Source organism: Myxocyprinus asiaticus, chromosome 7, assembly GCF_019703515.2.
Source record: "Myxocyprinus asiaticus isolate MX2 ecotype Aquarium Trade chromosome 7, UBuf_Myxa_2, whole genome shotgun sequence".
NCBI lineage: Eukaryota > Metazoa > Chordata > Actinopteri > Cypriniformes > Catostomidae > Myxocyprinus > Myxocyprinus asiaticus.
This window is the reverse complement of record NC_059350.1, coordinates 36,245,893-36,261,180: the sequence shown is the minus strand read 5'-3', so window position 1 is coordinate 36,261,180 and position 15,288 is coordinate 36,245,893. Positions and strand designations below refer to the sequence as shown.

Below are 15,288 nucleotides of genomic sequence, written 5' to 3'. Positions count from 1 at the left end.
TTGTACAGAATGAAGTATAAATATGTAAATATATATATATATATATATATATATATATATATATATATATATATATATGGCCGATGACCATAACAGTGCAAGTGGCATCAAGAGATAGAAATTATGTGCAAAGAAATGTGCAAAGAAATCTGTAGTCCAAGTGGGATGTAGTGTTCAGCGCCTGAGTTTAGAGTTCAGTAGGCTGACAGCTGAGGGAAAGAAACTGTTTCTGAGTCTGCTGGTGTGACAGTGAAGACTCCTATAGTGTCTCCCAGATGGGAGAGTAGTAAACAGACCATGGTTGGGGTGAGAGGTGTCTTTGATATTGCTTCTCACCCTCCTAAGAAAGTAAAGGCGCTGTTGCACCTTTTTGATCAGAGTGGAGGTGTTGTAGGTCCAGGAAAGATCTTCAGAGATGTGGACACCCAGGAACTTGAAGCTAGTCACACGCTCCACTTCGTCCCCATCAATGTAGATGGGAGTGTATGTGTGGCCATTCCTAGTCCGCTGGTAGTCCACAATCAGCTCCTTGGTCTTCTGGGTGTTGAGTGTGAGATTGTTGTTGGCACACCACACTGCCAGGTGCTGTACCTATACCCTGTAGGCCGTCTCATCGTCGCTGCTGATCAGGCCTACCACCGTGGTGTCATCAGCAAACTTGATTATGGAGTTGGAGCCATGCTCAGGTATGCAGTCGTGGGTGAAGAGGGAGTAGAGGACTGGACTCGGCACACAGCCCTGTGGTGCACCAGTGTTCAAAGTGAGGGTGGAGGAGTTGTAGTTGCTGATCCTAACAGACTGTGGTCTGTTAGTGAGAAAGTCCAAGGTCCAGTTGCAGAGGGATGGGCTGATGCCAAGATCAGTGAGCTTGGAGATCAGCTTGGATGGGATCACAGTATTGAAGGCAGAACTGAAATCAATGAATAGCATCCTGACATATGTGTTGTTTTTGTCCAAGTGAGTCAGGGCGGAGGGAAGAGCTGAGGCGATCGAATGCAGACTTCGAATGCAGCCTTTGAATGCTACCATCTTTCACGGGAATTCGGAGGATGCATGAGGTGTATCCTTCGTGGGCACTCATAACCCACAATACTTTGCTTCAACGGAAATGTCTAAAAAAAATGACACCAATTTGCCCGTAAATATGATGTTCAAACGCAAGGAATGTTAATTCCCAAGTTGAAGTACCTCAGTAGATGGCTGCAGAGCATATAATATGTATAATTATATTAATATATAATTAAAATAAAGTATTAGACTAAAAGTACACCTGTAAAATCTATTTTCTTTTCTCTTTACATCATTATAACTCTCCTAAAATGTACCTCATACATTCCCATCTAAAGGGACTTTTTTTCCCTTCTCACTACAAGGGCTCCCACTTGTTAAAGAGTGGCATGCTATCATAGCAACCATGTTACGTTCCGTTTCCGTTAGTCCTACGAAGGCGTTTAAACGAGGCTTGTTTAAAGGAGGACACTCGGTATACTACAGCCTTCAAAGGACGCGTCCTACCTAGCACACAGCCTTCCAAACGAGACACAGCCTGTCAACTCGAGAATGCGCATGGGTATTAGCTATACAAGCCGGGAAAATTGCCGGGTTTTTTTTAGCGTAATTTGAGGTAAAGAATCACATTTTATGACCAGATTTTAATGCTGATTTGAACTATGTTTTTTATCGTAATCTTAACCAACAGTTTTGGAGATTTCGGTCTTTCCTCATTCAAATAGACAGTAACTGCTCTTGAATGCCGCTTGTTTACATAGAAAAATAGCTTGCCAGAGAGCGTTCCAAAGATGGCCAGACTTGCTAGAAAGACCTTGGCCCCGCAAACCAACGTCTGACTTTCAGCCAATCACTCGCGAACGTCACGCAACGTAGTTAATATTCATGAGCGAACTCTTCATCACGGTAGGATTGGCAATCACCCGGAAATCAAATGTAGAAATGTTTGTTGGCGCTTTTTGTTTAAATCTAGAATTTTCGCCTTTGTTTGTGATGACCAGGCAGTGTGATGGCGTCTGAACGCAAATCGGCACATGGCGTGCGTATAAACACCTTGTTGACCTCGATGCTTTTCCTATATGTAAATGAGGGTCAAGAAAACTGATGTAAACAAGCTACTCGTGTTTAAACGTGTCCGTGATATGAAAGGCTTGTGTTTTGTTGTTTTAAGGTTAAACTCTGACTTTTAAGTATCACATTGCTTGTGTGCATTCAAGGAACACAAGTGTTTGTTTAAGCTTATTTGTGTGTTTATGTTTGTGTAGTGGCAGAATATAAAGTAGATTTGGAGTCGGAGTTAAACCTCCATGTATCAAAGCCACTATTTTGACTCTGTTTGTCATGAAATGTTTCTGGTAATTGTGCAGAATTTTTGTGGATGAGAGAGACATTATGGGGCCCTAATACTCGTTATGCATTAGTACTTTAAAATGCTTGACTTCGAAGTAAATTTAACGTCTGTAAAGTAGCTCTCGGGTAATTGCTGAAGTGCATGCATGCTATGACTGTTACAAATCTAAACTGTGTTTATCCTGTTTGTGTGTGTGCACAGAACACAAACATAGATTTCACACAAAGCACTGATGATGACCCTCTCATTGATGGGCCATACCTATCCCAAGATGCACTGGAGTCAGCAATCAAGAGAGAGTTTGAGAGACTGCCCACTCATTGGGCAGTGGGCATACTGTCATTTATACATGTGAGTATAGAAACAGATCCCTGCGATAACATACACTTTCTAAATGTTGGCTGACACAAAAGTAAAAAAGTCAGTGCTGTTATGTTTGAGTCTTTACACAGCTCTTTTACCATACAGCCACAGTTGATAATTTCCACAAAGGACAAAAAAGAACCATAAAAATAGTCCTTGTGACCAATGCACTAGTTTCTGTGAGGCACAAACTGAGATTTTGGTTATTCACTGAAAATCTTCCACTCTAAAAAAAAAAAAAAGAAAAGAGCAGAGTAAAAATGATTCAAAATTGGCATACCTAGGGCGTTCCACTGAAAAATAACAACGTAAAAGTTTGAAACAAACTGAGGGTGAGTAAATAGTGACAGACTGATCATTTTGGGGTGAACTACTCCTTTAAAAAGCTTCGCTATGAAGGCCGCATACTACAACATAGTTCTGTTCTTGGAGATTTTAAGTCAAGTATACAAGCAGTTCATTTTGCTCAGAATGTACACCCCTTTATTTTGATAGGCAAGCTTCACATTGCAATTACACAGCTGTCCGCTAAGTATTTTGTAATCTCACCCAAGCCCCATGCTGAGTAAATGAGCTCTGTGTGAACATTGTGTTTAACTGTTGACTACACAAATAATAGGGTGCTGCCAATACATAAACACTTAAAAGCTAGATTGTGCGCACAGTTCATGAGCATTAATTTCACTATGTGCTTTTTGTTTTTTTCTCTTTCTTGACCACAGATGGTGTATGTGGTGTTGTGTATTGTAATCACAGTATTTTGCTGGGTATCTAATGAGCACTCTGCTGAGTGCACTGCTGCATTGCAGGGGATTGACTCTAAGACTGTGGTGTTGCTGGGGAAAGTTGGACTGTGGGTGCTGGTCTTTATATATGATAGATTTATCCAGCATCACCATAGCGCTGTGAGACAGAGAGGTTACCTGGACTTCTACAGGATGACGAGAGGAATAAAGAGCCTTCCCCTGCTCATTCACTCTGCAGGTGAAACCATGTTTCACACCATAGTCCCCCTCTTTTTTCTTGCCACATAGATGAACAGTTTCAATAGCTGCAAAGATGGATCTTGATGAATAACTTCAATCATGCTAATTGAAGTATAGTCTCACACTAATGCCAGTGATATATTTGACAAATGACCACTAGGGAGCAGCACATAAGCTATTAGAGAGGTGTAAAAATGTATTGAGCAGAGCTATGCATTGAATGCACAATTTAGTAATTGACACCCAATGTATTACCCTTTCATTTATTTTTTGAATACAATTTCTAAGCATGTGAATGTAAAAGTGTTAGTGTTATTGTTTCTGAATATTCCACAACAGTTTCTTTTATGTCTTCAGCATGTTTTTAAGAAAAAAATATGAATTTTACCAAAATAATCACATTGAATCAAACTGAATCATGACCAAATTTCTGATTTCATGATTCATTTTATAATTTAGTAAAGAATCGTATGCGAATCAAGTCATCATCGAGAAATATTTGCACCTCTAGATAATGGTCAACTGATATAGGTTTTGCAATGATTTCTATTAATAATCTAGATAGCAGAGCAGTTGATGGAAAATATAATGTTGATATATACATAATACAATGCAATGATGGTAAATGAGATGCCATTTCAAAAACAAAAATGCTGAAATAAAAATTAGGGATGCACCGATGTATCGGCTGCCGATATTTATATAAATAAACTGATGGTTTATTTATAATGAATTAGTAACACACTTTGTAAAAACTCTGTGAATTAAATTGCACAATCCAGAAATAATAATAGCCATAATATGTAGAAGGGTTGGCACTCCTAAGAACATGTCATATTAGATAGAAAAAAAAAATGGCATAAATGGGTGTGACAGTTGTGAAAGCTGCACTTACTGTACCTGTAGGCTTCATGATGAGGAAAACCATTCAAAACACTTTGAAACCAGCAGACTTTGACTTCTGAGGTATGATATCCATTAATGCTGCATGATTGATTGAATTAAGATTGAAATTGCAATATGGGGGGCCTGGGTAAAGCGAGTAAAGATGATGACTACCACCCCTGGAGTCGCGAGTTCGAATCCAGAGTGTGCTTAGTGACTCCAGCCAGGTCTCCTAAGCAACCAAATTGGCCTGGTTGCTAGGGAGGGTAGAGTCACATGGGGTAACCTCCTCGTGGTCGTTATAATGTGGTTCTCGCTCTCGGTGGGGCGCGTGGTGAGTTTTGCATGGATGCCGCAGAGAATAACGTGAAGCCTCCACACGCGCCATGTCTCTGCGGTAACGTGCTCAACAAGCCACGTGATAAGATGCGTGGATTGACTGTCTCAGATGCGGAGGCAATTGAGATTCGTCCTCTGCCACCCGGATTGAGGCAAGTCACTACACCACCACGAGGACTTAGAGCACATTGGGTATTGGGCATTCCAAATTGGGGAGAAATTAAAAAAAAAAAAAAAAAAAAAAGAAAACATCTGGGTTACAGTGGGGGAAAAAAAAAAAAAAAAAAATTGCAATATGGCTTTGTGTGATTACTAAACCTTAAAAGTGTGTTTTAAACTGCCTAAACAGAAGTGCAAAAATGTCATGTTATCATATTTTTTTTTCTCTTTTTTTGTTTTTTATTTTTTTATTTTTATTTTTTTACATCTTTTTATCTTGTATTTATCTTTCACTGTGGCTCCTTTCAAATTTTGGCCTTTCATGTGTTCAACAGATCCAGTGTTCAGAGGAAATTATTTATTGTTAGATAAACAGTGAAAAAGCATTTTTAAGCATTCCATCGTAAAACGGTGATCTGATTACTAAATAAGATAAGCTGCAAAATATCAGCCTACAGTTTTTTGTTGAAATTGGTATCTGCATCAGCCAAATATTTTCATATCAGTGCATGCCTAATAAAACTTAACACTTATTTTATACAATATTTACTCAAATTACTAAAAATAAACTGTTTATCATCCATTGACAAGGCTGTCAGGAGATCGGAACTGACACAAAGGGGATTTAATACTTCAACACTTCATTTAACATTGTTATTAGGTCAAGCACACCGTTATCGTCCAATTTTAATTAAAAAATCGTCTGATTAATCGACCTGGCTGTTATATCGGTCTACCAAGCTATCACATTTGCTGAATCTGTCTATTTTTCTCACACACAGGTAATGCAGCGGTCCTGACTGTAATTGCTCCATCCTCTTTGCTGGATGCAAGGGTGAAGAATCTGTCTGTATATCTCCTGCTGGCCATCATCTGTCTGGAGCTACTGTTGTCAGTTATATGCCTTCTTAGATACGCAGGTATACACACAGATACATCCGCTCATGGTCACGTACACACAAGAATCTAAAAGAAGCATAATACATAAACACGCACTCAACATCTTATCTTTCTCTCTGCACCTTCATATGCATACAAAATACACTCACTTAGCACTTTATTAGGAACACTATGGTCCTAATAAAGAGCCCGACGTAGTCCTCCACCTCAAGGTTTGACATGTTGTGCATTCTGAGATGCTATTCTGCTTACTACAATGTACAGAGTGGTTATCTGAGTTACCGTAGCCTTTGTGTCAGCTCAACAGAGTCGACAGAATTGCACTGCTGCCACGCGATTGGCCGATTAGATAATAGTATGAATAAGTGTACAGGTGTTCCTAATAAAGTGCTAAGTGAGTGTACACTTCAATAGATGGAGTAAGTATTAATATACGATCAGACGGTTGTTATCGCAAAATAAACCCTGACAGGGTGATCAGGACCCAGGTGCAAAGTGGTGACATCTTGTATCACCCTAAAAGAGTCTATTTTGCAATAATGACCTGCTAACTGTACATTATCCCATTTATTACATGGTAACTTGCCAAATAAATGGACATGAAATATTGATTTGAGTTGAAATAATTTGATTCTGTAAGAACAAAGAGACCAAGGAGTGCTATGAGACGCATGGAACTAGCACAGTATAAGCAATTAGTTGACAATGATAATGGTCAGATATAAAGTTTAGCGATCATTAGGCAAAAAAGTTTGATTCCAGAGAGACAATTAAAAAATCAAAATATGTTCCTAAAGGGTATTTTGCATTTTTCTACGAAGGACTGTACATGCATACACGCACACCTCCCCCAGAGGCTAACACGCATGCATTACAATGCCCAAGCTCCTATCTTCTCCCCCTTTAGAAACGCTGTTGTCCCTCTCGGTCTCTCTCTTTCTCGCTTACTCTCTGTGTTTTATTTTCCACTTTATTTGTGCTCTCAATGGTAAAATAACAAGCAATTCTCTGCACTCCCGTGGCAATAGATGAAGAAGAGAGAAAATATTTGAGCGAATGTCAAAGAGAGAGGAAGAATGTGGGGGAAGAGGCTTGTTATAGACCTAGGGCTCATCTTTGCCAAAGGCATCCTGAGGCCACCCCACCCTAATATACAATGGCATTGTCTTTACTGTTGACACACACAATAACACACATTCTAATATCAGTGCCTGGATTCCACAGATGATTAGTGAAGTGAAGCTTGACCATGTGTTATCCATAGAGACACACCCTCACTTGGTCACTTCATTCTCAATGAGCCCTATCAGCAGATATCACTCAGTCTCATATATCACTCTCTATGAAGTATGCATGGGGTGAGGGGAACATTTTAGATGCTTTTTGGAGTTTCACATAAAGTCTACAGTACATAGCCTAGATATCATTAATGCATGTAGATAGATAAATATTTAGGAAATGCATAGGTAACTCTTTCCTGTTTCATGGGTGTCAGGGTGATTACCAAACATATAAACACAGATTTCCTCGATAAACCCTTTTTATTTCACCGCACACCTCCAAATCCACATTTATTGTGCTAACGAGTTATCCATTTATCTGCCGTTTATCTCCCCCCAATCCATTTATCCATCTCTCTGGCCCTCTTCCTTAAGGAAGGTGCAGTTAGGTCAGAGTCATGCTCCAGGGTCTTTGAAGTCTCCTCTGTGATGTATCTCTGCTTTTCTCTCTTAATTTGAACATGAATGCAGTATTTTGTATGGGCCGTATGCCACCTCTGCACTTCAAAGGAGGTTTAGGGCTCTTCAGAGGTGGCGAGAGAGGGAGGGAGTAGATTGGGACCTGCATTGTTTTACCATGATGCACGGAGAATGTGCACACGGCCCCAGTCCTGTTGAAATGTGCTGCCACAGAATGAACTCTGAAGGAAAAAGGCAGAGAGAATGGAATTAGGTGTTGAGTTGGAGTGGAATTGCACAGATGCTGTAATGGTACATAAGAGTGGAGTGGAGAAATTTTAATGTAAAATGTGAACATAATGAATTTCAGTGCAGCTTTGTGTTAAAAATTGACCAATACAAGTAAACAATTTTATTTTTGCATTTAAACACAATAACAACTAAATTGTTCATTACTAACTTCTGGAGGTAAACAGCCTGCTTTTTGAGATTGATATTGTACATAGTCAACAAACTATTTATTTAACCTGCTTTATCGTCAGTATAAACCTATCCAAGGCTCTTCACTTAACAAATGTACTGTAAGTTAGGTTTGGGTTATTGTAATGGTGTTTATTTTTACGGTGTCTTTTGTGGAGGGAAGCACTACTGTTTAACAAAGATATGAGGAATGTGACATTTATATTAGAAAGACTGTCACTCTCTCTCTTTAAAAACATTCTTTAAAAAATATTCTTGATGTGTGGTGATAGAATTAACTAATAACCTTCAAACATTTGATACCTAAACTTGCACACACATACACAGTATTTTGTCTGCTTAAGCTTCATTTGTTCAGTTCAACTGGTAGTATAGATGGCACTTCTGTGGCACTTCAGACTAAGAGAAAAGGTGTGCATTATCTCAAAGAGAGAATACCTGACCTCCTTCCTGCTCAATTTAATAGCCTGTTGGCCCCCATTTCCTGCAGGTGATTGAAGAAAGAGCAGTTTTATCTGATTGGTGTGTTTGTGATGGGCTGGACAGGTGTGGGTCAGGAACAATGCTGGGAATTTTGAATGTTTGTTGCTGTTTTCTGTTTTTAAGGTGTAATTAGAATGTATTCAGACATTATTTTTGTACGTTTTATAGAGCATTTTAAGATGTTTAAAAGAAACCCTTATGCTTTTATCATTCCTGACAGCACAGCCTATAATTCTTCTCATGTTCTGTTTAAAGACCTATAGTTGAATTAATATTGATTTCTTTTTGGACCTTTTGATATACACTGAAAAAAAGTTGGAGTGAAGTTTACTTAAAAAAAAAAAAAAAAAAAAAAAACCTAGGAAACAATTTCCATGCAGAAAGTGCTAGTAAATTTAACAGACCATATTTTCAAGTAAAGTCTACACACAGTTCTTAATTAGAGGTTCTCAAGTAAAGTTTACTTTGCAATACTCTGTTTTAAGTAAATTTTACTCACCTTTTGTTTGTACATTTTATTTAAGCAATGTAGTACTGAATTGAGCCATGCTTTTAAAAGTGTACTGGCATTTCAGTGCTTTTTAACGTTCTTAATCATGTACCACATGACACAGGGAAGCTTAATGCATGCTTTGTAGTCTATTAGACAAAATCACCTTGCTTTAATGGCATTAGAAACAAGATCCAGAGCTGCGCATGCAGACCTGAACACTTGGTGCATAAAACACGATGATGATAACAATCAAAAGATACTTTTTCATTTGATTTTTCAATTGATCATGAACAGGTAATTTTAAGTAGAAAATGAACTTCAGACTTCACAAAACAAGAAGTTATTAAACGTAACAACAAAATCAAAAATACGGTTTTGTAAATCTACTTGCAAACAGGGAAACTATGCAAGCTCATTAATTATTCAAGCCCAGTGCATGCTGGGAACACTGGCTTCAAAAAGTTTAGTAAAATATACTTATTTTATTTACCTGTGAAATTTACTCAAATTAGCGAATAAATTTGATGAGGTTTTCTCCTTTAGATTCATACATAAGGACACATTTTAAAGATAACAAACAATCCTAAATAATATTTGAATGTTTGAATTGAGTACAAATGTAGAATTTACATAATATTTTCAAGTTCACACTTTAACTTATTCAGTGTAGAAAGTACTTAACCTTTTCTGCATTATTTACTTCACCACAAAATATTTTTTTTCAGTGTACAGTATATAGCTGTACAATAGTATTGTTGGCATGCCATAACCACCATAGACATTGAGATTAGTGGTCAATGAATATGGACTTTTCATTGATCGATTCTTAAACTTTTACAGTATCCAGTCTTGAATATTTACTTACATCATTGCATTTTGAAGGTTTGTTTTAAAACTCATCTTAAATTCTTGGCTGCATGCTGTGATTCTCATTACAAACACAGTATGTGCAAGTTGCTTTGATAAAAAAGCCTGTGACAGAAATCTTTTAACCTTGTGTTAAAAGCACACCACTGCCAGTGCCTCCCTAAAGGTAAGGGTATACTTTGTTTTTCTGTGTGCCGGTCCGTCTCACGCACAGTCGAGCACTCAGCCTTTCGAAGTATACTTTTTGTTACCTTGAGGCCATACTATGAAGGTAAATCAGTAGCAAATATCGAGAGCTTGCATATTTGGATTTTAGAACTTGTACAATAAATATTTTTACTTGTTAGTTGCAATCTGCACTCACAGACAGTTATTCAAAGCTTGTGTTCTGAATTCACAATTGCAGACAAGTAGTCACAAATGTGTTAAATGACATTCACATAAATGCAATGACAGACACAAACTTGTATTACACATTAACTTTTGTACTTTAATTCATTTTCGCAGTACAACCACAAATCGGCACTTACAACCTCTCAAAACTGGCACTGCAACTTTAAATCTTTAAACTTTACATTTGCAAAAAACCTGTGCAAAACTCACTTGTGCACTTGTAAATACTGATGCGAGAGAGCAAACCAGTGTTTGGCGGGGGAGGGGGCAATTAAGTCGTTTTATTGGTTGATGTTTAGCCAATGAAATAGGATGTTTTTGTACGCGATGACGTCACGCCACAATGCCATCCACAAATTTGATATAATTTTACTCGGTAAAGGTTAGTAAGCAATTTTATCATACTAAAATCATATTAACACGCATATTGTTTATGTCTTGTATACTTCTAAACAGTGAGTATTTTAACATTTACATATTGGCCCCATTCACTTCCGTTGTAAACGCCTCACTGTAACCCTGATTTGTGAATTCTTTTAAAGAAAAGCAGGGACGAGTCTAAATCATAGGTGTCATTTATGGCTGGGACAGGTGGGACATGTCCCTACCACTTACGTCAGGTAAGTGTCTAAAGCAAAAGAAACCTCTAGTTCTTGAGCAGGAGTTTCCATATCGTTTGTGTGTTTATTTCTTCAAGTTATGATGAGTGTTTGTTGCGGCTGTTATCAGTGGCGCTGAGTTAAATGTTCCCTTGTGCATCAATGATGAGCGCTCTATTCGCACCACTGTTGCACAGCTCGTGCTCATTTCCAGTTAAATTCCAAAGCAAAATGCAAACAGATGTGTGCACGCTAATAATATACATCCTCTGACGTACAGATGCAATCTTCATTTATTAAATTAAAAAGTAATTTTTAACCCCCCTCCCTCAACTGTTCCCACCACTTTTTTAAAACAAAGTGACGCCCCTGGTCTTAATGAATGTTTATGGTTATCAACATTATGCCAAAAATGCTGTTGATTAAGCTTAACTTGTATTAAACTCTGAATATTCCTTTGTCATAGTTATTACTTTTTAAATCCAAAACATACTCTACACAAATAATGTTAACACAAATGCTTTTGCTACGCAAGCTCAATTTCATACGTTGTTGCATTCTAAAACTAAAATGTGTCAAATGTGTTCATAATGCATCCCCAAGTACACGTGTCATTCTGAGCCTTGCTGCGAGGGGCGCCGTTGCAGACATTAATGCAAACTATCTGTGAAACCTGATCGAAAACACACATTATTTTTGCAATTCCGTTTGGTGATGCTAGAAATTACACACTTCACCTGTAAGTGTGTAAAACTTGACCATGCGCTGACAGTGCATTGGCAAAGTATTCCCGGCTGTGTAAAGTATGCTTCTGGTTGTTTTAGCCTTAGATTTACTTGCCAGCTAAATTCCCAGTCTGCCCTCCTTTAGCATTCAATATATTTACACGCACAGTTGTAATTAAGCCCTTGCGGGTTTTCGTCTAGTCGAGCTACAGTCTTCATATGTCTGTCCAAGGATACATGATGCGATGTATAATCAAAAATTTGAAGGTAGGAACACAGTCGGTCTGAACCGATTTATTTTATAAAGATGAATTATTGTTTGAATTAAACTTTTAAAGTTCATGTTAGCATACTGATTGTAAACTGCAATCTTTAGATTGTAATTTTATTTACTGGTTGAGTCTGCTTGAACTTGCTGATTGGTCGCACTAGGAATAGTGAAAGCTTGCTGATTGATAGAGACATTAAGGGTGTGAGAGAGGAGAAAAGTGATGTGTGAAGCCACACAGTTGCCCAACGTTCTCACACCCTCAAAACACACAACGACACATGCTGGCCACGTGTCTATTTAAACACCTACTGTGAAGAATATCTGCACACTGAACGTGACTCCTGCTAACACAGACACGCTGAACTGTGTGTCTTCGCACACCTAGCTCACGTTTTAGGATGTCTTGCGCTATCAAACACACTCCACAGCTATCAACATTTCTGTCTGGCTCATTTTAAATGGTAAATGTTTTCCCAGCTTGCCACATTAAAGGAGGATTTTTATGGAATAAGAGAGAGGGGATGAATGAAAAGATGGGAAGATAAATACATGTAAAAATCATGGGTTAGTGAAAAGTACATGAATTTCAGAATTTATTAGTATTTACACTCACTGAACACTTTATTACGAACACTATGGTCCTAATAAAGTGCCCAACATGGTCCTCTGCTGTTGTAGCCCATCGGCCTCAAGGTTCGATGTGTTGTGCATTCTGAGATGCTATTCTGCTCACTACAATTGTACAGAGTGGTTATCTGAGTTCCCGTAGCCTTTCTGTCAGCTCAAACCAGTATGGCCATTCTCCATTGACCTCTCTCATCAGCAAGCATTTCCATCTGTAGAACTGTTGCTTGCGATGTTTTTTGTTTTTGGCACCATTCCAAGTAAACTCTAGAGGCTGTCGTGCTTTAAAATCCCAGGAAATATTTCTTAATAAAGTGCTCAGTGAGTGTATGTCCCCCTTGCATACAATTAAGCCATCATGGACTCCACATATTTGTGCATATCCCAGCATGATTTGAGAGTGTTCCAAATAGCATCTTGTGTGCTTCAATGGAATAAGGAAACCTGACATTTGATTAGTGACCTAGAAATAGTGTCGAATATGGCTTCATTTTACACCATAATTTTCTTTAACATTTTTCAGTATCCTAAGACTTTGTATGTTTTCATGTTTAAAGAGGGAAAAAATATCAGATTTTCCATGTGGTCTCATACCTTTTGGACCCAACTGTTCAATCTTATTGCAAGGTTGGAAAAAGGCAATGATTGAAACAACTCCACACTTGTTCTTTTTGTACAGTATCTCTCTATTCCCTATGTTACAGTGCATGTGGTAAAGTTTAATAGCAAGAAGCCACATCCTGATGTGAATGAAGAGGAGCGATCTCATGGCTGCTCCACCGATGTGCATACAGAGACAGGTTTCAGGTAACACACCCACACAGGAACCTCCTTAAAGCGGGCTAAAACAGCCGCCAGAGAGAGCTACATTTCTCTCACACTTAACTTGTCATAAACACTAACTACTGCTAAAAGAAGGATGCCGTAATCCAAGGAGAAAGACAATAATTTTATGTGAAGCGCTTTACTAGAAATTGTCTATTGAAGTCTGTTATAAGGTAGTGAACTTTTTGTTTAGATTCTGAGCTCATCCTTTTAGATGTAGATAGTATTTATGTGTGACCCATGGTGTGCAAATTAACTTTGCTATTTCAAGGTGATCAAACCACGTTAAGCATTTTCCTTATAATGGGACACAATAGGACTAACAACATAAAAGCATAAATTTTGTGCTTGTTTTGATTATGTAGTTACTGTTTTGACTGTAGACATTGTTTATGACCAGCAAGGTTTGAGAGAAAGTCTTAATTGCAAAGTTGTAGCTCTTATAATGGATTTTAATAGGAAAGAAAACTCTTAACAAATAAATGGGGTCTTATTCACTATTCGTTATAAGCATACTCATAATGTTGTGAATCCAGCAGAAATTTTGTGACTTGTATGCATTTATTAGTGAACGAGACCCCATTGTAGTTTCTCCTTGTGTTATGGTGAAATTTGGTTTCTCCCTGGTCATTGTTTTAGTACATTAAGCCACATTATAGAAATTACACCCCCAACACACACACACACACGTCTGTCAAATTGTATTTGTAAATGATAACAATTATAAAAAAAATTGGGGGGTACAATGGAGCAGTGCTTTTTGTGTCTTTTGCTGACTAGTGTTTTCATAAGCACACAGACACATTCACATTTCAAGCCCATGTGCTTTGGACAGCTGAAACAGGTGCACGTGTTTTGTTGTTTATATTTCACAGGGACGGCTCCAGTCTGGAGGAACTGGTTGAAAAGCAGGCAGACCTGATTGATTATCTCAAACAGCACAACAGTCATCTGAGTAAGAGTATCCTTAGCCTGACCGGCCAGCAGTCCAGAGACTGACATCCGCACAGAGAGAGAAAGAGTGTGACTCAGGACTGTTAGTGGACATGATGGGCTCTGAAGTGATGCATGCGTGCGAGTGTGCGTGTGTCTATCTTGACAGAAATCGGCAGCCGCGGCTGACTGATCAGAAGGCTTTTGGTGGGAAATGAACCCTGGTAACCTCACTAACGACACTCATGTTTCTATGACAACAAGTCTGACTAGACAGTGGCCGCAATTAGGAAGTCAAAAACCTCTTCTGTAGAAATGTTCACTAAAGATGCTCATTATGAGTTTTTGGGTTGCACGATCTTATCAAATTCAAAAACTTCATTCTTACTGATGTATGTGTGTTTGTATGTATGTGAGAGACAGAATGAGAGTACAGCATTAGAGTATTATTGTGTAGTTTATTTTTCATTTGATTTTTTTTTTTTTAGCAAGTACATTTGCAGCTGACATTTGTGGATCATTTAGGAAGATTGATCCTAAAAGAAAGGGTCTGTTAGGTGATATATTTAGGTTTTTAAGTCATTCTCAAAATGATGTGGGACATACTGACTCATGTTTTGTACTACTGTTTTTTTTTTGTTTTTTGTAAAATAATGTGAATAAAATGATTAAAGCTTTTTGGAATACGATTTCAAGACTTTTTTTGAAGTAGATGTGCTCTTAGTAGATATTGTTTTGAGATCTGCTCACTTTGATGGTAAAACATGATCCAAATAATCAATAATAATATTTTTGAATATGTTCATTGCAGGGATTGCTTGTGTAGTGTAAAACTTAGTGATGTCCGATTTGTGTGTTAATATATTTTTTTAATCTGTTCCTCTCAATGAATTACTTATCAGTTATCAAATCAGTCTTAATAATT

General features: G+C 38.0%; 1 protein-coding gene across 3 annotated transcripts; it reads left to right on the top strand.

Moving 5' to 3' along the window:
* The first annotated feature begins 1,632 nt into the window (after positions 1-1,632).
* On the top strand, positions 1,633-15,052 carry tmem192 (transmembrane protein 192). Of its 3 annotated transcripts, none has more exons than XM_051703718.1 (6): positions 1,633-1,914; positions 2,561-2,710; positions 3,445-3,706; positions 5,874-6,011; positions 13,310-13,412; positions 14,306-15,052. In XM_051703718.1, the coding sequence occupies exons 1-6, from the start codon at positions 1,894-1,896 to the stop codon at positions 14,427-14,429; spliced, it is 798 nt and encodes a 265-aa protein (XP_051559678.1). In that variant the 5' UTR covers positions 1,633-1,893; the 3' UTR covers positions 14,430-15,052. The 3 variants fall into 3 exon arrangements, with proteins under 3 accessions (XP_051559678.1, XP_051559675.1, XP_051559676.1); XM_051703715.1 differs by having other exon boundaries at positions 1,908-2,047; XM_051703716.1 differs by lacking the exon at positions 1,633-1,914 and adding an exon at positions 1,999-2,114.
* Positions 15,053-15,288: the final 236 nt, after the last annotated feature.

What these genes read in the sequence shown, in the direction of transcription:
- tmem192 (XM_051703715.1), top strand. Translation starts at nt 2,018, where the DNA reads ATGGCGTCTGAACGCAAATCGGCACATGGC. An exon ending in AACGCAAATCGGCACATGGC is followed by an intron (nt 2,048 to 2,560) that starts GTGCGTATAAAC and finishes GTGTGTGCACAG; the next exon opens with AACACAAACATAGATTTCAC. An exon ending in GCATACTGTCATTTATACAT is followed by an intron (nt 2,711 to 3,444) that starts GTGAGTATAGAA and finishes TCTTGACCACAG; the next exon opens with ATGGTGTATGTGGTGTTGTG.